Source organism: Electrona antarctica, assembly GCF_951216825.1.
Source record: "Electrona antarctica genome assembly, chromosome: 10".
Taxonomy (NCBI): domain Eukaryota; kingdom Metazoa; phylum Chordata; class Actinopteri; order Myctophiformes; family Myctophidae; genus Electrona; species Electrona antarctica.
This window is the reverse complement of record NC_136791.1, coordinates 8,505,301-8,532,285: the sequence shown is the minus strand read 5'-3', so window position 1 is coordinate 8,532,285 and position 26,985 is coordinate 8,505,301. Positions and strand designations below refer to the sequence as shown.

Here is a 26,985-nt window from a genome sequence, read left to right as displayed (position 1 = left end):
TTAGGATCCCCGGTAGGACATCACAGATTGCAACTTTAATTGAGAGTGTGCAGATGTAACACAGTATTTGGAATGGTATTGCCATCATATAATCTATATAAGTTATGACATTAACCCATTTTTGGCGGGAACCCCTTTTGGTGTTAGCATTATGTTATGCTTTAGCTATTGAAAAATAGCAGATCTACAAGCTCATAGCGCGCCACTCGGTGGCGCGCTATGAGCTTGTAGATCTGCTATTTTTGAAAAAATCGTGAAAATGTGGTGCAAATCCTGACAGAAAACTGTCAGAATTTAAAAGACATTTTAGAAATTTCGACGTCAGGCCTGAATGGGTTCATAACTCTTGGATAACACCAATATAGACTTATAGTCACAAAGACGGTCTCAGACAAAGCGCAGTATATGGTATTTGTACATAAATGGGAAATTAATTGATGCACCCATGTAGCAAGAAGAGACCTCGGTGCGTATAAGAGCCAGCCATGTCACAAACTATTCTTTTCTTTTGCATTTTACAATCGCTCACCTGCAGCAGTGCAGCATGCAGAGAGAAAAGCTCTGCTCCTATAATCCACGTTAATAGGATTGTGTGGGATTGCACCTTCCTCGTTGCTCCTTTCCATCTCCTGTAGCCTCAGGACTGCTGGCAAGAACTGATAAAAAAGTACATAAAATAAATAAATAAATAAAAGAAATAAACGCCTGCCCACCGCCTAAACACGGGGGCTAATATTAGCACGTTTTGCAACATAGTGTTAGAGATTACTATTACCCGCATGTTTCTGTCTTTATTTTTTATTTGTATATATATATCTTTTTTTATATACAGCAATCTAATCTCTAGCAAGATACCGGACACTAGAAGCCTAGCTCCCTCATGCTGTTTCTGTTGATGTGGGCGAGGCAGAGTGCTGGGCTTTTATATAAATCATCAAACACTGGAAAATACTGAACGTCAATTTAACTTTGAGAGTGTACAAATGGGACCCTGCTTAGGGCTTTGTGTGGTTCCATTTGTGCGCTTGCAGAGTTACAAATGGATACATTAATAGGATTTTACTTCGTTCAGTAGGTTTGTATAGTTACACTCCCCCCACACACACACACACGCACGCGCACACGCATGCACACGCCGGGCCACACGCACACGCCGGGCCACACGCGCACACTCCCACGGAAAGAAAAAAACGGTCGCTATTTATTTCTCTTGATCTTCCCCTATTTTCACATTGTATCATTTCCATAAGATATGCGGCTAATTAAATAACATCACAACGTTTAGTGGAGGCTTTACTTGCAAAGTGAGGAGCCTCAGCGCTAAGGCAAGGCAGATGTTTAATCCTGCAATTAAGGCCAAGGCATTCCCGTTGTCCCCAGGGCATGAGCTATAGAAGAAACTACATGAAGGCAGTGAACACCATCATGGATGGATGCAGCATGTAACGTTGATATATGACACCTTAATATGAACAACTAGATGGGTTTCAGGGGGGGGGGGGGGGGGTAGCACAAAACACAGCACAAAACATAGTACAAAAATACCTGTCCCCCTAAATAAAAACATCTATCTGCCTACCTGTCAGCCATACAACACACACACACACGCACACGCACACGCGCACACACACACGTGCATCCAAGCACACACGCAGTCACGTACGGACGTGTGTAAATGCACGCACAAAATACACGCTCCGCGAGCGTGCGCCACACACACACACACACACACACACACACACACACACATGCGCGGCTGCACGCACAAATGCACAACAAACGCAGTGCACACCGTCAGGAGGCAAGATGAATTGCAATTGCTGAGCTGTTTGAAAATTCTCATGGCATAAACATTGAGCAAATCTGATTCACAGTCATTGGAAGTCATCCATTTTGCTGCGGGTGTTTTCATCTTTACCTGACTCAAAATCTATTTGCCTCTCAATATGGCATTCTGAGACTTAAAGCCAACTCAACTCGGCACCGGCAGTAAGTCGAGCCAAGAGGAAAATATTCTCTCTGTAAGTCTACTGTCGACCTTGTATTGCAAATTACTTCTCCTTTTGTCAGTAAAAGGTTGATTTATGTAAATTGGGGACAGACAAAAAATAGCATAGGGACATATACCAGAGAGAATATATCCTCTCTCCCTCTCTCTCTCTCTCTCTCTCTCTCTCTCTCTCTCTCTCTCTCTCTCTCTCTCTCTCTCTCTCTCTGTGTGTACGGCTGTACGTGCACATTCCATGGTTGAGCATGCCTCCAGCCAGTGGGCAATCTGTTCCAACGAGGAGACACTGTACGGTGTGTGTATAGAGTTCCATGTTTTTCTTAGGTTTTTTCCTCACATTTCTACCTCTGTTATTTTATTAGCATTGTGGATCACTGGCTCCAGAGTTTGTCAATTATGCATGCTCAAGAGAGTTCCATAAAACATAACTCAGTTATTGTCAACAGAGCTGATAGATAAATCTATTCAGTGTGGCACATTACCCTCATGTAATCCTAACATGGTTGCTTTGTGAGAGCAGCTAGTGTTTGTGCTGATGCAGGTTGAACTGCATATAGAAATCTAAAGCTCTCTCCAGACTCCCAGCTTTGGCTCTGGACTCTGTTTTTCCGCCTCACTTCCTCTGTGCAATTATCCCCCGCACTTGTCCTTTTTTTCGGTAATTAGAACTGCAGTCATACTCCACACATCTGTTGGCTTCCCAATAATGAAAACAACAGCTCCAACAGAACATCACAAGGCTACAATATTCTACACACGCTAAACATTTGCTCAGCGCATGAAAACTGCACTGAGGCTAAATCATACATACACGAATGCCTGGAAGGCAGAAAGAAAAAAGAAAGATCAGTGAAGCTGGTATTTTAACCGGAAAGAGAACATTTTGATCATTTTCAGCCTAAAAAAATGTTGTTGGCTAGAGCACAAATGAAAACGCTGGACGCGGAGCGAAACACAAATGGCCGACCAACAAAATGGCTGACCTTAAAAGGGAAGAAAGGAAGGACTGTGTCTGAGGACGGAGCGAATGAAGCTGGCCGATGACGAGGGTGCGAATTAGAAAGCGTGGATGCTGTGAGACACCTCTATCCAGAGCCAAGGCCGTTGGCCGGGGGAGCAGATATGCAGCTGGTGGTGGTGGGGGCAACAAGGGGCCCGTTTGCTGTATTGCTCAATTAAGACAGTGGGCCCTGTCAGCTCTGCCTGGATGGTCCATTCCGCCCCACAGGCAGGGCTCATGTATCACTTGGAGCTCAGGGGAAGTGAGTGTGGCGGAGGGGGGGTGGGCGGCGGGTGGGGAATGGCAGGGGACGGGGGGGTTTCTGAGTGACACTGGTCGACTGAGCATTTGTGTCATAATGTTACGGGCCCGGGGGGCTGGGCTTTTCACCTCAGCCATGAACCGATGGTCCCTCTGCCATGAAGAGGGAGGACGGTCGCTGTGGCTGCCCCCCCCCCCCCCCCCCCCCGAGGCCCAGTCGTGACGAGGTGAAGGATTATCTGTTTAGACGAGTGTGAGGACGGAGAGGGTAGGGGGTCTGTTTAGAGGAGTGTGAGGATGAGGGTAGGGGGTCTGTTTAGAGGAGTGTGAGGACGGAGAGGGTAGGGGGTCTGTTTAGAGGACGGTGCATGAGAACACTAGTGTTGAAGGTCTCTTTAGATGAGTGTGACTATAGAGAGTTTATCGTGCCAAATCTGTCCGTTATTGAGATCTATCAGCCTATTCATGATTGTTATTGAAGTCTGCATGCCTTTCAAAACACAATCATCTTGAATTCATAATCACATAATACATAATTAAAATGCTATTCTACTCGTGGATTATGGCACAATGGACCTAAATTACAAAACCGAAGTGTACATTTTCTGTGATTTTGAGGTGATTAAGATATGGGCATCGGACTTCAATAACAATCATGAATAGGCCGAAATTATCTCAATAACAAAGATATATCAAACTCTTTTGAGGAATTAAATCCCATCAATGTTAAAGTGACAAAGGACTTGCGTACATTTCAAAGAGGCTGGTATGCGCCTGATGATTTTTGTACAGTGTGCAGACATCAGTGGATATATCCATGCAGATACCCTTTGACCCACAATGCAATACAAAGGAACAATTCAAATGCATCGCACTTTTAATTAACACAATTATGCACATAACACACGCCTCCATTCCGACGCTAGAAACCAGAGAGCTGAAATTCAAAGTGTTTGATGTCTTTCCGGAGCGCTACCTGGGATAACTTCACAGACGGTAACACCCTCCCCTCATAAAGGATTTGTGTTCCCATATTAAATCCTATAACTGTGATGATATTCTCAATACATTATTTATTTATGGCTCGCAAGTTCCAAGCCCCAAAATATCAACTCTTTTCTACCACTTCTTGAGCCCTGTAACTGTTGTCCAAAATGGCAGCTGTACCGGCTTACTAACTACACCACCTACACCATAATGACATGCACAAAATAGAGTCACATGCACCAGGTTGAAAGTGGTTAAGAAAAAAACATAATTGATAGCCTACTCCATCAGTCTCTCCCCCACCCTCCCTCCCCTATAAGCCGTTGAGCTATGTGATGATGTTACATCATGGATTAGGGGATGATACAACTGCTTTGCTGCTGCTGGATGTGAGGGCCAATTCTGGATGTTCTCATAACCTAGAGTGTGCAAGAGTAGCATATCAAAGGGCTATGGTTGTATTTCCTAAATCTCTCTCTCTCTCTCTCTCTCTCGTTTCTCTTCAGTCCAGTGGCGTGCACAGACATTTAGAGGGACAGGTGCTCAAGTGAAAAAAGGGCACCTTGTGCAGCGCGTGGAACCGGTCGGTTGCCTTAATAGTGTGACATTTATAGATTGTGGGGCCTAAATAATATATTGGAAGCTTTTTATCAAGAATTGATCAATGTCACCATGGTCCACATACTGTACAGTGTACACTGTTTTTTCCCAAAAGGGCACATTGCCAAAAGGGCAGGGGGTGCTCTAGCACCCCCTAGTGTCTATCTGTGCACACCACTGCTTCAGTCACTGTACTGCTTATGGCTGACTTCAGTGCCCCTACCTACGTTCTCCTTTTCCTGTTTGATTTTCACAGATTGCGTCTCATGCCTGCACCTTCTAATAAGGATGACAAATATGGGAAGCATGCACTAATGTGCCGCTTAGCTCTCTCACTCAATTTCTTAATTTAATTACAGTTAATTAGCAAAGCAAAGAGAGAGAGGTCATCTATTCTAAATTCCTGTTTGTCTTTCTTGTTCCAAGTCGTTATATTCCATGCACAGTTACAATATTGAACTTTCAACATTTGTATCGATTATCAACAATATATTCATTCCACGTAGGAGTTTGAGCTCCTCTGGACAAGCAGTGGAGAGCGAGTATCAGGGGGCGGTGAACTGTACCGCTTTCTATTGACTGTGCTGTATACACCCCAATAAGCCCAGACTTATTGAGCCAACAGCAGGCAGTACAGTAGCCACTATAGCCACACCCTGCTATGGTTTGATGTAGTACCGTGTGGCCAGGCAGTTTTCTGCTGACTGCAAAGTGAACAGCTCTGTTCCAGTCAATCTGATAAAGACTCAGAGCAGAATTTATCACTGAAAACCACAGAGGTTGGCGCTGGAGAAAAAGAGAATCCACAGTGTTTATTTAACCCATTTTGTGGCGGGAACCCCTTTTGGTGTTTCAAGCATTCTGTTATACTTTAGCTATTGGAAAATAGCAGATCTAGAAGCTCATAGCGCGCCACCTCAGAGTGAACTTTTTATTTTATTTCGACGTCAGGCCTAAATGGGTTAAACTCTTGAGAGTTTCCAACTGGAACCAACTGGACCCTTAACGGTTACATTTGGAGTACAGTACAAATGGAAAAGGTAACACTGGATTTTTCTGGGGGGTCGTTTTTTATTTTTTTATCATGGTTAGTTATCATGGTTGATTTAAAATCATCTAGATGGGTTACATGAGAAAGGTAATGCACAACACAGTGTGCACGCATATAGGCACGCTGTGTGTTGCTGGGCCAATGTCGTTCCCTCTCATACATGCTCATTAAAACTCCCCTTTGTAGTGATTTCAGTTCTACATGGGGTCATTAAGGTTGCTCCTTGGCACAACTCGTGATAAAGCTATTCCTCATGTCTGCCGGTTCTCTCTTATTACCCAGCACCCAATTATTAGGGACGGTGTTGTTTGTGCCGAGAGAGGATTATGGCAAGTCAACTAGCCACTGACTTCTGTTGCCCTCCCCAGGGCTGCTCACTGAAGACAGGAAATGGCTTTTTCCACGAACAAAGGCTGGCGAACAAAGCAGGTTTTAATTGTTGTGAGAAGCTCGCCCAGTACGTTCAATAGAAACAAAATGAACAGATAAAGGAACTGATAATTGGGTGATGGAGAGGGAAGGTGGATTTGAAGGACGTTGCACGCATCTATCATCTCGCTATCCATTTGCCGGCGTGCAGCTGGCTTCCCCTGATATCAATGTGACAGACAGCCATACGCTCCCTTCTAACTTCTACTGCTCAACTGTTGATGGAAATGGTTGCTTTGAGCTGCAATTGCAAGCTGTTCTCATTTGTTATGCATGATTATATAACACGCCTAGTATCGAATGCAACTAGCAGTTAATTGCCTCATACTGTCAAAATGTCCAGTTATTACTACAAGGAAATGGATAGATTGGTTGACGAGATTTCTCACATCATTTTTCCAGGTGTCCTTTGATATGGTATGTGGACAATATTATGGCATTACAAAATCAAAAAAGTATTTGTGATTATTACTAGGAGGCAGAATATCCCGAACATTTTGGATTAAAAAAGAGAAAGTAAAATGGCTGCATACAGTATTCATGTCTGTTTAGTGTTTATAGCATTTACTGTAGCTACGGATTAGGGTTGAACATTAAGTTAATAATGCTGAAAATGGTGTAAAGTGTGATTGAGGACACAGAAACTGTGACTACGTTGAATTTATTCAATATGGAGTTTTACTTTAAAATTAATGCTCTCAGTTCAGTGGATTTTCTTCCAACCTTTTTTTTCCTCCTGTATAACCCATCATGTATAAAAATAAGCATGGGATAATCCATGATGAGCTGTACAGTTATCCAAAAATAATAATGCACGGCGCAAGGGGCTAATTGCATGACTTTTTAATAACCGCAGGACTCCAAGTGGATTATCCCACTTATCAATGATTCAAATATATATTTAAGTTGTGTTTATTCAAAATCTTCCAACGTTGGCACAGTATCCATGAACAATTGGAATAAAAGTTGCCTTAGGCAGTCGGCTGATAAGTGATAATAGTCATAAGCCACAAAACCAACACATATTAGCCCTAAATGCTTGAACGTTATATTAAAATCTATGCCGTATTTAAGAATAGTTTGTAGCTCATGTTAGCTGTAAATATAGTGAGATATCCATTAGGTTTTGATGACTGCGGTGCAGGTATTTGAAACAAATAAAAGTGGTGGCAATGTGAGATCAGCCAACGCAGGGAGGCTGGCAGAACATTAACTCAAAACGCCGGGACAACACCACACGTCTTCTGGCTCCAAAACTATGGAATGAACTCCCCATTGCAATCAGAACTGCAGATTCACTCCCAATCTTCTGACGCCTCAGTCTGACAACTCACCTCTTGAGACTCCATGTTGCCCCATAACACTTGCCGTAGCACTTGCACTAGCCTCGATTACCTTACAGGTGTATGCTAAGGCTAGAAATGTCATTTAGATTCATAATTTAGCATTTTGTTAGATTTATAATTTAGCAATTTGTTAGATTCATAATTTAGCATTTTGTTAGATTTATAATTTAGCATTTTATGTAGATGCACTCTAGAAAAATAAAGGGAAGCTCCGCACACTCAGATCTGCGCACAATTTATTTATTTAGCAAGCTTTCGGTCTACTGACCTGCTTCAGGCATGTAGATGCACTCTACACTGTAATGTATACTCATAGCCTCACTGCACAGATAATCTACTGTTAGACAGATATTAGGTTATTAGCTTGCTTATGATTCTTGATGACTATATTCATTTATTACCTTGTGTTGTTCTTGCTTACTGTAAATCACTCTGGATTAAGAGCGTCTGCTATAAATGCCTAAATTGTAAATTGTACATTTGGTTTTTTTCACACAAACAGTGACTCAAAAGGTAGAGCGGCTGCTTGGAAATCGGAAGGTTCCTGGTTTGATCCCCAGCTCCTCCTGGATTATAGTTTCAAACTTCAGAGTGTCCTTGAGCAAGACATTTAACCCCTGTTTCTCCCAGCTCCCGTTTTTATGCAAGGGTTAGGGTTAGGGATTACTTAACCCCTAACTGCTCTTCATGAGAATTAATGATTTGCACAATTTCATTAAAATTACAATGTAATCTGCAGATAATTTAACAATCTTTTTTTTATCTTCTCACCTGGCCGTGGTTCATCCCACTAGAGCTTTTATTATAGTATAGTAATTATTATTTATAAAAAATAAGTCAAGGATTGATATTATGGATCAAGCCATAATCTTGGTAATCTTTAAAATAGGTTCCATTCCCTTGATATCATTATTCTCCATTATAGAGTGTGATTTATAATTGAATTATACACAGAGCATGTGAGGCCCACATCCTACGCACTCATGCACTGCACAGGCTTTTAATTTATAGATTATTAAAGATATCAAAGGTAATTATATAGCTATGTTTAGGAGCGTTTCTGCACATAACCCTAATTTCGTAGCAAACGAACATTACAATTAGCACCCCATCTCATCAAATACCTGATCCGAAAGGTGAAATGCAACCTGAAAGGTAGGGCATGGGAAAAATGAATTGATTCATTGACCCGTGGTGTTCCCTCATGGCAGTGATTCTTCACCACCCATTGATTGGAGGTCACTCCTCCACCCAGATAGCAGTAGTGTTTGATTGGATAATACTGTCCTCATCAATCCTTGTAATGATTTTCCTGGAAACTAAAATGTTAACCAATAGACATTATTAAGTGTGTTTTGATTGTATTCCTCCTAGGGGAGGCAGCAGAAAGATTTGGCCAAATTATATTAGCATTATTATAGTTTTGCGCAGTACTTAACCAAGCCACGCTACTCCTACGCTGAGTTGGCAGTGCCTGTGATCGAACCCAGAACCAAAGCTCTACCGCCTGAACTACCCCAGACACACAATAGTAATAATGACCACAACAACAAATTAAAGATAGTTTCCCACTGAAACCCAGATTTGACCCATCAGTCAAATTATTTTGTTGGATTAGAACGTATGCACAGCACAGTACATAGAGTCACCATAATGACCACCATGTTTATCGCCAAGTTCAGACCATGTGCTCAAAGGTAACTAATCAAGGCTCAGCTGTACCCACGCTGATGGGTGCCATGCCAGCAGTGTTTGAAAAGTTCACTTTCTACATGAACTAATTCAAAGTTCAATTAACACATTTTAAAATGGAATAGTTCAGTTCAAAATGTTTAACTAAAGTTCATCGTTGAAGTAGTTATAAATAGTTGTTGTTTTAACCGCCAATTCAGTCCACATGTACTAGTAGCAGCTGCAGCTTTCATCGCTACAGTTTTACCATGTGGGTCAGTACTACTGTAGCTTTTCCATACAATTATTTCGGCTGGGTTTTCAGAAATTTTCGGAGGTTTTCTCTATGGAAATCTGGCACAACACTCTTGAATGAAGTTATACTGTGAGAGAGTGCCGTTCACAAACGCCAGAATGAACGATTGAACACATTCACAGTAGCGTTCATCAAGTGGAAATACGGTACGTTCAGTTCACAAAATCTAAACCAGTTAATGAACACACGTTCAGGCACAAGTTGGCACAACACTGCGTGCCAGCATCAAGTCCAAGAACCACTGTTACAGAACTCATGGAAGTAGATCTGCTATTTTAGAAAATTTGTGAAAATGTGGCGCAAATCTTTCAATATATATTCTTTCAGAGCGTTTTTAACTCAAATCTTTGTTTCTGGGGCTTTGCTTCCGGGGGCCCTTGACATGGAAAAGTTTGAGAACCAATGACACAAACATGGATTTAGGATTTAGAAACCATTTCTTTTTTGAATTGGCCTCGGTTTTAGCCTCGGTCCCAGGCTTACTTATCTGCGAAAAGAAAAGCCTCGTCACAACGTAAGGCAGAGAAGCTATCGGCGGATGTATCCTCCGGAACATCCGTCAGATGTATTTCCCCCCGGATACGATATTTTCCCGACCAATCACAACACTTGTTTCATTCGCGGAGAATGTAAACTGATTTGTAAAGCATCAACATAATTTCCTTGGGCGATACTTCCGCTAAAATCCCGCAACTTCCGCCCAAAAACATTATAGTCTTTACAGCGTAGGTCTTGCCCAGGGTGCCTCGGTCCTAAATGGGTTAAAAAAATAAAATAACACACACAAAAAAAAGCAGAAGCTGTCAGTTTATTGAATTCAACGCATCTCCAAAGATAATTGTCATCGCCACCCATGGGGGCGAGTGAGGGAAAATTATCATCTTGTGCGATCTATTTCTGTGTATCAGCACCGCGATCATTTACAGGAACCCCATGGCAGCAAATAGAACCATAATGAAAGTGTTAGGTGCCGACCGAAAACAGATCTATAATGTCATCTCTCCTTTTCATATTTCCATCACTACTATGTGATTATGATTGGATTCCTCCCCAGTTTCTCGGCAGCGGCGGTAATACGAGGCTCGTTAGGAGGCCAAGCCGCTGGAGGTCAGAGGAAAGACAGTCTGTGGTTCTGACCTTACAGCCAAGCATGCAGTGGCCCTGAAGCTGGATCTCATATTAGACCGTTGGAAAGTAACTGAGTGCATTTACTCTACAAGTACTTTGCACTTGTACTTTATATGAATTTTCAAAGTTTAAATAAATGATGTGTATACACTTGATTGCTTGAAATACACATAATTATACACCACTATCAAAAGGATAAATGCAAGAAAGCCAACGGTTTATTTCCATTGCAGTCCCTTAAAAATGAAACACGATAAATGTGTGTGCGCGTGTGTGTACCTCTGTACTTTATTATTGAAATTCTTTATTTAGGGAAAAACCCCTTGAGATACAATATCTACTTTTCGAGAGGCTCCTATAACGTATACACTCTACACATACAAAACGATTAACAAAAAAAAAGAAGGGGAAAAAAACACAAAAGAAAGAAAGAAAAAACAAACAAACAAACTGAAAAACAACACAAAATCAGAGTATTACACTATAGGCATGAAGCACAATAGCAACAAGATGGATCATTTGTTCAGTAAAATATCATTGTCATTTTCACTACAATTATACTTTTACCCACGTATTCTTTTTAATTTCTTGTAACATAAGTATCTCTACATTGCGGTGTTGCAACCGTTACTTACTGTAAGTCATAAAACAGAGCTCCCCCTCCCCCACCCTGCCCGTCATGTCCATCCTCGCCTCAAATGACAGTTTTATATTTAACATGCTAATGGAGCGGTTTCATATGAGCCTCGCGCTTCATTAAGTGCAGGTGCTAGAAATAGACGGACTCATGGAGAGTTAATGCCATTAGGTCCTCATGACATTGGGAAATGCGTGGGGTCCTCCACTCCCAATATCTCATCTATGCGATCACCTTGGCCAGCTGGCGGGCACAGGAGAACTCCCGGGCTATAGCATTGCATTTTTAATCCATTCTGGACGGGAACCCCTTTTGGTGTTTTAACTAAGCATTATGTTATACTTTAGCTATTGAAAAATAGCAGTTCTACAAGCTCATAGCGCGCCACCGAGTGGCGCGCTACGAGCTTGTAGGTCTGCTATTTTTGAAAAATTGTAAAAATGCGGCACAAATCTTTGAATAAATATTCTTTCAGAGCGAACGTTTTTTTATTTCGACCAAAATGGCTTAATAAGGGGAAGCGTTTGATCTGGCGAGGCTCATCTCCTCTGATCATCTCTGATCAGTGACGAGAGGACATGCAGTGCAACAAAGGTAATAAGTGCAGATTAATTCATTATCCTGCAGCAGGGAGGCCTGTCGTAGCCTACTGTAACGGTGTCCTCTTCCTAACCCAACAGTGAGTGGTCCTACACTGCAAAATCCAGGGTGTGGAAAAAGACCTGACTGAGGTCGATAAAAGAAAAGGCTTCTAAATCCAAAAAAAAAATCTGAAAAACCTATGTTTCTATGTCAGTGGTGCTCAACCTTTTTCATGTCAAGGACCCCCAGAATTATCTCTATTGGGCCACGGACCCCCATCTCAAAATATGTAGTTCCAGGGACCCCCCAGAAGCAAATATTTTAGTTAAAAATGTTCGCTCTGAAATATATATTCAATGATTTGCACCACATTTTAACGATTTTTCAAAAATAGCAGACCTACAAGCTCATATGAGCTTGTAGATCTGCTATTTTTCAATAGCTAAAGTATAACATAATGCTTTAAAACACCAAAAGGGGTTCCCGCCCAAAATGGGTTAATATAAGAGCACCATAATATATCATACATTTAATTCAGGGTCATCATGTCAGTACACGATACATGTGTCTGTGGCAAGACTTGTCCATGTCCGTGGCAATTATTATTATTATTTTTTTACATAATTAATTACATAAGATCATTAAAATTAAGATCTTGTTCAGGTTTCCTTCGGAATAGGTAGGACACTGCTTTAATTAATGCAGAAATACTATCATTTTAAAATGTGTAGCGCATGGGCATAGACGCTGTGGCATATGAGGAGTCCACTAGTACACATTTAGGGCTTATCTATGTGTTTCTGGTGGTACTGTTTGTATATGTCAAAACGTGGCAAAATTAGAATTTTGAGGAAAATGAACATGGTGATGACCCCTGATTTCGTTAAGTTTTTAGATTAAAACCTTATCAAACTTACCTGAATAACTGAGTCGAAATCAACGTAGTATTTTCGGGTAGACCTTTCAAAACTTTCTGCTCTTTAAAATTTAGAATTTTTTTAAAATGTCACGATAACACAACGTTGACAAGGAATTAACACGCAATGATTTTGTGTCAGCTAGGTTGCCTAGTTGTCTCCAGCAAATTTAAATTCTCTGGAATTTGATTTTCATGTGTTGGAAATAGGGATGCACCGAAAGGGAAATTCTTAGCCGAAACCGAATACCGAATATAGGAAACATTTGGCCGAAAACCGAATACCGAATATGATTAATACATATCTTTTTTCCTAATTACTACCATTGCTGTCATGGCCGCACCTTAAAGCTACCTGATTTATGGCATAAATGGTTATGGCAAAACTTAACTTAAATAATAATCACTATTATGGGTCCATAAAACATTTATTCAGCTCTTTTGAAAGTATTAATTGCATACACACTATTCGGTGATATATTTTCTGCCTATTCGGGCCGAAACCGAATAGGCCGAAAATGCATTTTTAGCCATTTTCTGCCGAATATTTTCTGCGGCCGAATATTCGGTGCATCACTAGTTGGAAAGTAAGCTTAACTACTTACAGTATATAGAGCATATAACTTTATTCCCCAGTGTCCTGTGTGTAACTTCACTGCATGCAGAGTAATTCTTTTAATGATATAGCGTGGCTGTAGCTTTAGGAAAGCTGCACCACTGCATTTTCAGTACGTGGCATATCATCAAATCTGTTTGTTGCACAAGATATGTGTGTTTTCATTGCAGTTTGATCGCATCAAAGAGAATTCTTCATCATTTGTAGCTTTTATATACAAATGTATGTTTTATTCAATCACAGTGTCCTCAGCTGGAGCCATTGCATTTATTACTTAAGTAAAAGTAGCTATACCACAATGTAAAACACTGTTATACATGTACAAGTCCTGTATTCAATATATTAAGAACAATACTTGAGTAAATGTATTAACCCATTTTGGGCGGGAACCCCTTTTGGTGTTTAAGTATAATGTTGTACTTTAGCTATTGAAAAATAGCAGATCTACAAGCTCGTAGCGCGGCACCGAGTGCCGCGCTACGAGCTTGTAGGTCTGCTATTTTTAGACAAATTGTGAAAATGTGGCGCAAATCTTTGAATATATTCTTTCAGGGCGAACATTTTTAACTCAAATCTTTGCTTCTGGGGAGCTACATATTTTCAGATGGGGGTCGGCGGCCAATTACATATATTTTTTTGGGGTCCTTGACATGAAAATGTTTGAGAACCACTGACATAGAAACATGAGGTTTTTCAGAAAACTGTCAGGATTTATAGAAGGTATTTGTAGAATCGTTCTCAGGTCTAAATGCTTTAAGTTATGATCCACCACTGGTCTTCACCCACATCCATTCAAAATGGAGTGTAGCTCAGTTACTTTTAACAGTTCTACTGCGAAATACGATTTATCCGCATTTTAGTGTTCTACGCTGCCTAGATTGTTTTATTACCTTTAGATCATACGCTGAAGTATTTGGACGTTTGTTCCGTGAAAATCGGGTAAGAAATGGTCCGTCGTCTTATGTTGAAACGAGCCAGCGGCCATGACAATGCGAAACGAAACCAGAGTGCAGAGCAAGTTGTAGTCCAAACAAGCCCCCCGTCCACTTGCATTGGGCTCAATTTCCCAGAAGCCCTAGCAGCCCAGCATAAGTATCGATTTCCGGTTTCGTCATCATAACATGACGCTCTCTCCCCCTGCTCCACGGCAGAGGCAGACTTTTTTTATTATTTTGAATGCGATGTGATTTAGGTTCATAAAACAAATAGCGGGTCTGTCGTATTACGCAGCGACGCAACACTGGATCAAACAATTAGCGGCCGTCAAACTGTTAATGAAGTGTAAAGCTATATACTATATATATTCTTTTAAAGCTTAGCTACATTTTTAAAGTACAGCTATTATTTTTGAGGGGCGCTAGCCTCCTCCTATATACAGGTTTAATGTTTGTCTTTAGTTCAGTGTTTGAAAGTCATAATGTGCCTCATTACGTCATATATGTCTCTTTTATTGTTAATGGCGTTTAATGTTTGTGTTGGCACCGTTTGTTTTACATCACCATTACATCACCTAATCAACCTAATGAGTTTTTAACTCTATGGTCACACCGTACTGAAGTTAAGGGAATCCAACGCCTTCCTCAAAAATATAACAAACCACGGTATAGAGGGTATGCGTGTGACATCATCATCAAACCAGGAAGTTATGCAGGAATGCCTAATGAGTGGCAAAAAACTACTCTCTGGCCTTGGCAGCCCATGAATCCAAACAGAAAAGTCCTATCTGATTTCATTAAACAACATTTAACAATGTTTAACTCACTTTGCCTATTGCTTTGCCACTCGATTTTCCACTCGATGTGCCATTCACTTTAAGCATGTGCATGCCCTCTATACTATGTTTTGGAAGATAGACAGCAGTAAAGTGTACTGAGAGTCATAGTGAATGGGCTAAACAATTCCAGACCACCGGTGTGCCCCCCGAATATAGCCATATTCAGGTCTGTTCCTTGTTCCCCCTCCACACCAAAATATCTTTGCAGAAAATTGCCGATCTACAAGCTATACAACATTGTGTTGTTGTGAGCTAGCTTCTAGATCTGCTATTTTGCAGAATGTTCTCCCCAGATTAGGGACACTATAGGATTCAAGTGGTTAATTTATTTCTGAAAGGCATTTGCAGAGATAAATAAACACTGTGGATATTACATTGTAGCCTGCTGCGCAGCGGCTTATAACAGCCAGTGTTCTTGCACTCTGACGCCTCTAGGGACACCGTGGTACAGTGCGTGCATGCACATTCAGCTACTGTACAATACAGTAGTGTGTAATAGGATAATTAGGTGTCCCCTATTGCTGAAATCTATTGTAGTGTCTGTCCTTTTGTCTGAGTTTGGACTCGTACTCCTACACAGTAAAGTCCTCTGTGGCGAATTATCCATTTTGCAACACTGAGAGTTAAAGATTGAGTGCCATTATTTGTTGTATTCTTTCCAGTTTTTCATGTGTCTATGAGGTGACAGTACTTCATTAGACCCCTTGGTGTGATTGGTATGTGCAATCATGTCTTCCCTTTGTATTTAGGGTTTCTTCCTGGAGCTGAAACCGCTTGACAGTCAAATGTGCCCATGAAAAAAAAACAGTGATATAGTGACCTCACAATATCATCATCTCCCCAAACCCCTCCCCCTTTATCATACAACAGCTGTGGGTGCGGCTTCAGTTCAGGTGGATCACCATCACCCATCACCACCCACCAGCAAACCAGGCATACTTAGGGTGCGTTCGGAAATGCGCCCTGAACGCACTGGTGTGCTCTCTTGTCGTTCGTTTATTCAGTGCACTCGGTGCGTTGTCATTCGAACCGCGCACCGGGTGTGCCGAGTGCCCGCACTGAGCGACCCTACCCTGAAGCTGGGGTTGTCCGGTGTCGGCGGTGTCAATGCGTCACAGCTGTGGTCGTTCGTAAATAAGGCACACTGTAACGTCACTGCCCACCACACTCAACAAATTCACCACATTCCCGGTGCGCATTTCCGAACGCACCCTTAATGAACCAGTGGGCGTGTCCACATAAAAACGACATTTTAACAAAAAAAAAAGAATCGTCCTCCTTATATAATTATAATACCTGGTGGGAAAAAAAATCACAGCACTGCATCTTTAAGGATTGTATTGTGTACACCTCTGAGCACTCTGAGACGTATACCTTAGTCTCAGGGGGCTGGAATATCTTGCCTCATCCTGTTTATCCCAGGTTTTATTATTATTATTAGAGAGGAGGGGGCGAGCTGGGAAACCGAAAACAGAAATTGTTGTCACATAAAAGAGACACCAAACGGGCAACTGTTTCCAGGACAGCACTGTATCTAATGACTACAATAGATCCATATCAGGACCGGAGTCCCAGGAGAGCACATACAAACAACAAATATGGAGCCAGCGCATAATTACTCCCTGCATGCAGCACTACTGGGGGTTGGATGAGCACGTGATTGCTGATCTGTAGGTGTACATTACCACCCCCGTTTCATCCACACATCACCTCTTAATCTGTAGGTGTACATTACCACCCCCGTTTCATCCACACATCACCTCTTAATCTGCAACCTCCCTCAAGTTTCGCTGCAATGACCTTACAGGATTGTACCTTGTTTTTTGTACTTGTTTTACAACATATTGACAAGGGACTTTAATCTTCAACCGTACCTCAGGTTTCACTGCAATGACCTTACATGATTGTACCTTTTTTTTGTACTTGTTTTACAACATATTGACAAGGGGCAACAAACCTTATGGGCTGGTTTTGTTGTTTTCCAGCTGCAGCTAATCAGCGAACACAATTCATAATGTGTGTGTGTTTGATTTAGGTGCAGTGCCAACGGGCAAGCATACAGTAGACGGCACCAACAGTATATTGTCTATGCTTGCACAGTGGCACCCCAGCATCTAACACGACCCTTATTTATGTTATTAGCTGCTGTTGCATTGCTTATATCACTGTGTACTACAAGGTCAGCCTTATATGCAGCCTGCCAGCCACCTTGTTTATCTTTTGTAGTTATTAAGCTGAACTGAAAACATTCCCCTTTTTAAATGCACTCCTTGAATCTGTTCTGCAACTCATTTGAATACCCTCCCTATAGAGTAGTTGGTATTATTGACCTTCGGTGCCTGGAGAGTGGGTGTTTGTCCATTTAACTTAATGGTGCCATAAAGGACCATCCCGTGTTTGCCATAACGACCACATCAGCCCTGTGAAATTAGCAATCTCTATATTGAAGAGCTTCATTTTATGTGTATTTGTTGGTCTTTTGGGGGGATAGTCACCACACCAACGGCAAATTAGCTGTCAGCAGCAGGCTAAAGCGCACGTCAGATCACGTAAATAGACGGAGGCACAACATGGTCGCTGAAGGGCCCTAGCTGTGCGTCGTTTCCAACACTGACATGGTGTAAAAGAGTTTAATTATAATAAGCTGGAACATGGAACAAATGTTTAGTGGCCTGAGGGTGTGTGGGTGTGTGTGTGTGTGTGTGGGGGGGGGGGGGGGGGCTTAGTCCCACAAACCATGACGCGCATGCACACACACGCGCACACACACACACACACACACACACACACACACACACACACACAAGCCTGGGCTTTTTGAGTGGTGCAACCACTCCAAGGAACAGCAATGTCCGTGACTATGTGACTGTTACTATGTTACTATGTTTAGAGTACCAGTAGGGGCAAAAGTGGCGCTGTTGTGGCAGAAACAGAGAGAGAGAGATAGTGCTGCACTGTTGCCTGCTAATGAGAGAGTGAGAGAGAGAGAGAGAGAGAGAGAGAGGGGGGCAGGGGGAGAGGGGGGTTGCACCACTCAGTTCACACGGGTGCGATTTTTTTTGTTACATGAAGTTATCCAACTGCAGAGGGCTGTATCCAACTGCCCGAGGTTGGATATTGATAATATACATTATCCCATAGGTCGAACTGGCCTGACTGTCCAATCAGCACAAACGCCTCACCCTGTCTGTCCCTGTTATAAGCATGCACCCATCCCATAGGTCGAACTGGCCTGGCTCATATCCAATCAGCACAAACGTATCACCCTTGTCTGTCCCTGTCAGTATCCGCGCAATACGCACTGCGAGTAGGGCAACACGCCGAGGGGGGCAACACAATGTGCCAAGAAGTGCCAAGCCGACCCTCAAAATAACACATTTCAACGTCCTCACAAACAGCGAAAATAGCCGATCTGCATGAGGAATAGCAGCGCTCTCGTCGGGAGGGGGGGCAGCACAAATATCATACGAGTATAGGGCTACCAAATGGTCAGCTACGCCCCTGGTCCCTGTTATAACCCCCATACACCCACGGAAGATATGCCTATATAAACTTTACACAAACTTTCTAAATAATTATCAGGCGTCACTGCATTAGATCAAATGTGGTTACGGCGTGTTATTACACCCCATTATCCACCATAATGAGAGTTATACGAAATTAAAACAATAAATCCCTCCATAGATTTGTGCTTTCACGACCACGATCATTTGTTCATCATGTTATTGTTAATTAATGACGCAATTTCCCCTCGCTAATGGTCGACAGAGCGCATATTGACTGAAATGTGGGAGTGGAATTGGAAAATGAACAGGAGGACAGAGTGAAGCCGTCACATCACTGCACTGTGAGGGAGGGCCAGAGGGGAGGAAAAGACAGAAATATATAAATAAATGGTGAATTTATCGATAGTTTTATATCCTTGTGAGCTGGTTTACAAGAAAATATTGGAATTACAGTCAGCATGATTTATAATCTATTGTTCAGGCTAAGGCTGTTTAACTCTCAGCCCCACTATGAATATTTCATCTCTCTCTCTCCCTTTTTTCCTTGCTCGCCTGTCTATTTACGCACGCACGCACGCACGCACGCACGCACGCACGCACGCACGCACGCACGCACGCAGTCGCACGCACAGTCGATTCTTTTCCCCTTGAAGATAGCTGTTTTTATGCTAATCTGACAACTGCATTAATTTTCGTCCTTTTTTTGCCCTCCATCATTTTGTTTTCCACGCACAGGCATACTTCTCTATATACTCGGGAGAAAATGAATTGAAATACTATCGTAATGAGACTTGTTCTAATTGCACTGAAACAGGCACCGATTTGATTGAGACAACTCTGCAATGATGAAGTACAAGAAGGCTTCAGAACCTGTGACGGCATCATTATAGGCCATTATAAATGACTTTCCTCCTATCTAAATGTATTATAACTAAATATATAATGAATGATTGTCCTCCCATCAGATTGATACTTTGAATAATCTCCTCCCTTAATTAGTAGAGAAAAGGCTTATTTCTAATCTTCCATTTTAATATACTAGACTGGCTGTAGAGCACCGAGTCGGTAACGATGCAAGTTGGAGATCCATGCCCCACCCGGCCTTGCAATACCCTGGTCCACCCATCTGTCTGTGTCCCCATAATATTGATACTTTAACTTAAGTAAAACAACATGTACTTTCCCACACTGCATACTAAGTATCCACTCAACTCATCTGTGCACTGTGTCACTGACAGCTAACCTAGTGGGGGAGTGGTTAGTGGGTGGGGGAGTGATTATGCAAGCCATTAGGGGTGGAGACAAGTATCTATTGTCACACCCATTCCTGGGGCCCAGAGGTGCTAAAATCTTTGGAATCTTTGCAGGGGAAATTCTGTACTTTGGGGTTTCCAGTTCAACAAGTTTCAGATGGTCATATCTTCTTCATTTCTTTTCCAATTTCAATGAACAATACATCATATGAAAGCTTACATTATGTAGTTTCATAATATGTAAAACTGAAAAATGACCATGCCCCCCTTGTTTATCAAACCACTGGACTCGGTCACATATGTGAAGATTTCTGTATCTGTCTCTCTGTGCCCCTTTATTCCCATATATGGAGTTATGTGTCAATCATGCCAAAATATGGAGTGTTGTGATGTCGGAACAGGCCAGCTCCATATATGGAGCATTGGCAGGGGCCCTGTTTGTCCAGAGCCCGGGCAGAGGCCTTTTGTGGCCGTTCTTGACAACCGTGGGTCCGACGGACACCTGGCGTGATACCAGGCATGACTGCACTCCCTGTGGGTGTTTGGAACGCGTTTGTTGAATTTGTAGTCGGTGGGGCGAACGGTTTTCGAGTTACGTGCTTTACAGACGTACACACATACAGACAGACGTATACAGAGACATGGTGCATTTCATCACAAATGAGTCGTTTTGCTTTCCATAGGGTGGATCACCGCTTTCTCTCTCTGGTGAAAGGATCGGTAATTAGAACCACTCTGGCGAAGACTCTCCGCCACTGGGTCATAGTCCCACCTTTCCCTCTTGCCGAAGACAAAATAGGCAACGCAATTAGCCAGATAGGGGAGGTCACCAGAAGGGCATAATTATTGGTCTAGGCATGCCGACACTGCTGCGGGCTGCGTCTGCCTTTGAGGCCGCTAATGAAGCGCAGGAGACAGGGAGGTGCCCGTTCAGCACGCTGGTTACCTGGGCACCGGGGACGCAGCTGGAAGTTTGCTAGCGCTCACTCCTATCACTTTACCTCCGGAGGTGATGGAAGTGGCAGGAGCAAAATGGAGTAATTGTGCAGAATAAAAAGCTGTGCGCTGTGCTCTCTCTCTCTACCTCTCTCTCTCTCTCTCTCTACCTCTCTCTCTCTCTCTCTCTCTCTCTCCCTCTCTCTCTCTACCTCTCTCTCTCTCTCTCTCTCTCTCTCTCTCTCTCTCTCTCTCTCTCTCTCTCTCTCTCTCTCTCTCTCTCTCGCTCTCTCTCTCTGCGTGCAGTACATTACTTCCCCATCTCAGCCTTTTTTTTGCTCTAGTTTGCGTTCTTCCACAATCAAGTGAAGACTTCAAATGTCTGCGCTGAAAGTCTGCTATATAGGTTTATTTTTAGATGTTTTACGCTCTCAAAGTTAAAACTGCAAACCTGAACTTGGTGTAATGTTAAATGTCTGTGTTGTAGATGCAATATATTAACTAGCCATCTGCAGTGGGTGGAGGTGGTCTCCCTATACTCTTCTGTTGAGAATATAGACTCATTAAGCTCTATATATCTGCCCTGGCCAAGCCGGGGTTGCCTCTTGGAAGAGCGGTGGAAATGTCTACCTCAGACGCGGGAGACCCAAGCAGGTTGAAGACCCTGGAAGGACGCTACGGATTACAGCTTTAAACTGACAGGACGTTGTGCATTTGTGCAGCTGCACTTGTATGCAATGGCATATAGCCTACACAGTGGAGTAATAACTCTTGAGAGTGTACAAATGGAACCAAATGTGGTTCCGTTTGTACGCTCTCTGAGTTACGAATGGGTAAAATGAACACTGAGGATGTTGCTGTCTAGAAGGACTATACTGTACTTGACTATTACTTCATCTGGTTTGTCTCTCTCTCTCTCTCTCTCTCTCTCACCAGCGGGAACAACATACATATTTGGGAGAGATGGCGGGTTGATCACGTACACGTGGCCGCCCAACGACCGGCCCAGCACGCGGGCGGACAGGCTAGCCATCGGCTTCAGTACCCAGCTGAAGGACGCCGTCCTGGTGAGAGTGGACAGCTCGTCTGGCCTCGGCGACTACCTGAAACTCCACATCGTAAGTGACCCGTCACCCCCGTCCCTCCCCCTCTTTTAACCCATTCAGGCCTGACGTCGAAATTTAAAAAAAAAAGTTTTCTAAATCATGACAATTTTCGGAAAGATTTGAGGCACATTTTAACGATTTTTCAAAAATAGCAGACCTACAAGTTCATAGCGCGCCACTCGGTGGCGCGCTATGAGCTTGTAGATCTGCTATTTTTCAATAGCTAAATTATAACAATGTTTAAAACACAAAAAGGGGTTCCCGCCCCAAAATGGGTTAATGGTTAATGTGGTTAAACGCTAACGTGACATGGATGCGTTCCAGGTCTCAATGGGTTAACGACTAGATGGACTGCAAGGCAGTTCGCCTTATTACCATGTCATAAAACGACGCCGGCGATTAGACCGATCGCCATGGATACGACGGCGACAAAGTAAATGGCGTATGGACTGTGTGCATAACATCGGATTTGATTATGATACTTTACAAACTGAGCCGTCCGCCCCTCCCGTGTGCGATGAGGAGGTAATTGGGCGTGCTTGTTGTGGTTCGGCGTGTTATTCTGTTTGTGCTGGGAACCCAGGGAAATGGCTGCTCTAATAGGGGCTGCTTCCACACATCTGTCACCTGCCTGCAGCTCTGCAGTCAGTTGCCACCTGACCTTTAGCTGGCTAACACACTTACTGACACAAAATACAGATGCTGGCAGACCCAGTGATACACACACACACACACACGCACACACACACGTGCGCAGGCAGACAGACACAACGCAGATGTTAATTCCACTTGACATCACCCGCAAGAGGCGGGACAGCATGTCCAGCAAATCATTCCATTTGTTCTCGAGCACGTGCGGAAAGAGGCAGCACAAGGTTAGAGACCACCCAAACATGTAGACATGGAATTGGACTTGAAGCTCACTTCAGACAGTAGCCCGTACACACATACGTACACACATACGTACACACAAACACAGGCCCATACACACAGGCACACACACACACAAGCACACATTGGCGCGCACACATTGGCGCACACACAAGCACACATTGGCGCACACACAAGCACACTCACATTGGCGCACGCACGCAAACACACACACACACACACACACACACACACACACACACACACACACACACACACACATTTTAATTCTTTATTTGAAATTACAATTAATTTAGCAGAGAAACAACTTTAACAGGGTTGACAGACATAGTTCATGCAGGGCACTGACCTGGATAGGATACACATGGCACATCCTCCTCCACACAGACAAACTGCCTATAACAGCCCAAACAGAGCAATATATTTGGCTAGTTGTCTTTGTCACTTGTGGTCAATTTATGTACATGGCCCAGGCTTCCAAATATCAGCATACTGTATATCATGCAGAATCTACATCTGTACCCAAGGTTTGTTAGGATTCTAATTAATGGTTGGTTCTTCAAATGCATAACTAAACTAATCTGGTAACAGTCTTGTTTGCTGCACTGGATGGCATGCATTTTTGCACCGCATCAGTGAGACACTAGGTCAACGGTACGGTACGTGGTGAGCAATGCACACATTTCCGTATGCACTACATCCATGTGTTATGTATGTGTGCAATGGATTCTAAATGTTGTTCAGAATCATGATGGTTTATATACAGAGTGGACGATGGGTGTCAGGATACCGGACTGACAGATTGTATGCACTTGGTTGGTGATACTTTTTGTGCATTTCTGTACATGGAATGTGAAACAGAACGAGCGGAATCAACACAGGCCAACTTTCCCTGCAGTCGGAATCCACGCCAATGTTGTTTGGCCTCCGTCTGTTTCGTGCCACACACACACACACACACACACACACACACACACACACACACACACGCACACGCACACACACACACGGTGTCATAGTCACACAGATTCACACGGACGCATCGCAATGACACAAGCAGGTCTGATTCCGAGGGCACACAGCAGCTGTGAAGTTAGTCCCATGAGTCACCCGGGTACCAGCAGCTCTGTTCGGAGGTGTTTCTATGTCCCGTGGTAGCTGGTTGTCCTCCACGCCGGCCCTAAAGCGGAACGCCGAGTGAGTCTGGCAGATTGAATCAGACATCAGGAGATAACAAGGCAGCCATAACCTATACTAGAATAAAAGGGTTCAGGGTCATGCAGCGACACATGTTCACTATAGATCATGAAGTGAAATGTGCACTCATTCAGATGTGCAGTTGTCCCCCCCCTATGGTCCACTCATTCAGATGTGCAGTTGTCCACCCCCTATGGTCCACTCATTCAGATGTGCAGTTGTCCCCCCCCTATGGTCCACGCATTCAGATGTGCAGTTGTCCCCCCCCTATGGTCCACTCATTCAGATGTGCAGTTGTCCCGCCCCTATGGTCCACTCATTCAGATGTGCAGTTGTCCCCCCCTATGGTCCACTCATTCAGATGTGCAGTTGTCCCCCCCCTATGGTCCACTCATTCAGATGTGCAGTTGTCCCGCCCCTATGGTCCACTCATTCAGATGTGCAGTTGTCCCCCCCTATGGTCCACGCATTCCTTCCTTTCTTTCTGGGCTCTTTGCCACCTACGGTACAGCGCTGCTTCTACGACGACGAGAAGAGCCATAGCAGCGTTCCTTTGCACCTCTCAGAAAGGAGAAGTTCAGCAGAGGTTTCTGTACGTGGGACTGAAAAGGCGCAGTCTGTGTTTCCCCATTTGGCCTATAAGTACCGCGATAAAAGTGCTATAAGAGATAAGGTATGAATTGCTTCTCAGCAAAGTTCACACTATAGCAGCACTAGTTGGTTTCAAATGGTGTGCGTGGCTGCGTGCGCACAGAGGCAGAACAGCCGGGGATTCCATTGACAAATATGTCTCTTCAAAAAATGTGCATCAACAGGACACCCCATATACACACACACACAGGCACGAAGCGCTCTCACTAAGATTCTTTTCAAAGAACGCACCAACTGCCTCACACGTGGCCCTGGCCAGGTGTACAATACAATGTTCTATTGGAAATCGGAGGATGTTTGTGTTGTGTGAAACACGCTCATACCAAATACAGCCAAAGGGACTACACACATCCACACTACATGTAATATCTACTTGTACTCCTACGGTATAGTCAAGTGCCACAAAGTACTACAGCCTACAAGTACCACTCTAAAGCATACTTATCTCAGCGGTATTGGACTCGGGGTCCAATGTGTCATAAGAGCTGTTCACGCAGCATTCGCCATGCTGCGCGGCCATGCGTGGATGTAGGTTGCAGCTGGTGCACGTGGACATTCCCACGGGCCTGCACAAACATCTGAACCACCACACCGTTATGTTTACCTTCTCGTTGTTTATTGTGTCTCCGCGTGTCTCGCACCTCGGTCTCGGAAGAACCAGTAGTGCACCGCGGAGAGTGTGCATGCAGCGCTCGCTGAGTGCATGGGTCGAGGCTCTGGGGGGGAAAAAAACAAAATAAAAAGGGCGGGGGTGTTTGTGTAAAGGTTTCAGGGTCTCTGTGACCCAGTTATTTTATCGTTGAGAGGTTATACTAGTCCCATATGGTGGGAGGCGGGGCTGCAGAAGGTATAATGCAGTTTACGAGCACATAGTGCAGTGTTGATGTCGTCGACTAATACTATGACAAAAACATTATGATTAAAACTAAGACTAAATAATGTAAATATATTAACAAATAAAAACTAAAATACAATTTTAGGAAGGGAGATCAAGACATCCAGTATAAGTAATTTTACACTTGGTTGCACGCTGAAAATAGCAGATCTACAAGCTCACAACGCGTCAGCGCGACGCATTGTGAGCTTGTAGATCGGCTATTTTCAGCAAGTGTAAAATCAGTCATTATACGACGGCATCAAGGCCCACCAAAATACATTTTTAGTCGACTAAATCAACTGATATGATATTTAGTTGACTAAAACTATAGACTAAATATCATTAAGACATTCCAGGTGACTAAAATGTAGCCTGGAACTCACCTATGCTTTTTATGGCATAGGCAGCTCCCGGCAGGATCCGCGCAGCTGCGCGACATGAGACTAAGGGGTAATCCAGACGAGGACGATTTCGGTGTTTCTCGGGCAAGTAATTAGCCGATCTGCCCTTTTTGTCACACGGAGACGGCGTTTTGGGGGACTTTAACGGCTAATTTTGAAACTACCTTCCAGAGTGGGAAAGTTTGGAGACGCGACTTTCACGTCTCCGTGTGTACAGCGAATGCCGCCTAATTTGCTGAAACGGTGATGTCATAGTCCCCTCGCCCCCTCCAAACTAAACAGTGTTAATGGTTTATTTCACCATAACCACTTACATATAAGTATCACAGCTATTTTATATTTGCACATAATGTCTATAAATCTCTTCTCCAAAAATAGCCGATCTGCAGCCCGCACGCACGCAAACAGTTGCTGAGGCATGCACGAGAGAGGAGTTGTGTGTGAGGAGCTGATCACAGATAGAGGGAAAGTGTTATATTTGGCCTATTATTTATGCTATATATTATTGACCGCGTCTGTGTCAGACGCAGTCACAGTCACAGAGAGAGAGAGAGAGAGAGAGAGAGATGCTGCGTGTTAAAAAATAGAATGGGTGCGCACGCTCGCTCTCTCTCTCTCTCTCTCTCTCTCTCACACACACTCTCTCTCTCTCACACTTACTTTGTGCTTGCTGCTGTTTTCAGAAGAATTAATCCAAGGTTTGTCATATATTATGGTTTAGTAGGCATACACTTTAGCTGGTCAGTCAGTGTGTGCAGACTCAGAGAGAGAAGCAGCACTGCTCTGCTCATTAAATTGATATGACGCATATGCGCATCTGATCAAGATAATTAGTTATTTGGCAA

At 43.3% G+C, this 26,985-nt stretch overlaps 1 protein-coding gene across 4 annotated transcripts in view; it reads left to right on the top strand.

Annotated features, from left to right (window-relative positions):
* LOC306931175 (neurexin-1a) overlaps window positions 1-26,985 on the top strand; it is a 528,074-nt gene that overhangs the window by 325,970 nt on the left and 175,119 nt on the right. For all 4 annotated transcript variants that reach the window (XM_079512408.1, XM_079512407.1, XM_079512406.1 and 1 more), the window contains one exon: window positions 21,954-22,135. In XM_079512408.1, the coding sequence (XP_079368534.1) occupies window positions 21,954-22,135 (182 nt within the window). The remainder of the gene's footprint in view (window positions 1-21,953; window positions 22,136-26,985) is intronic.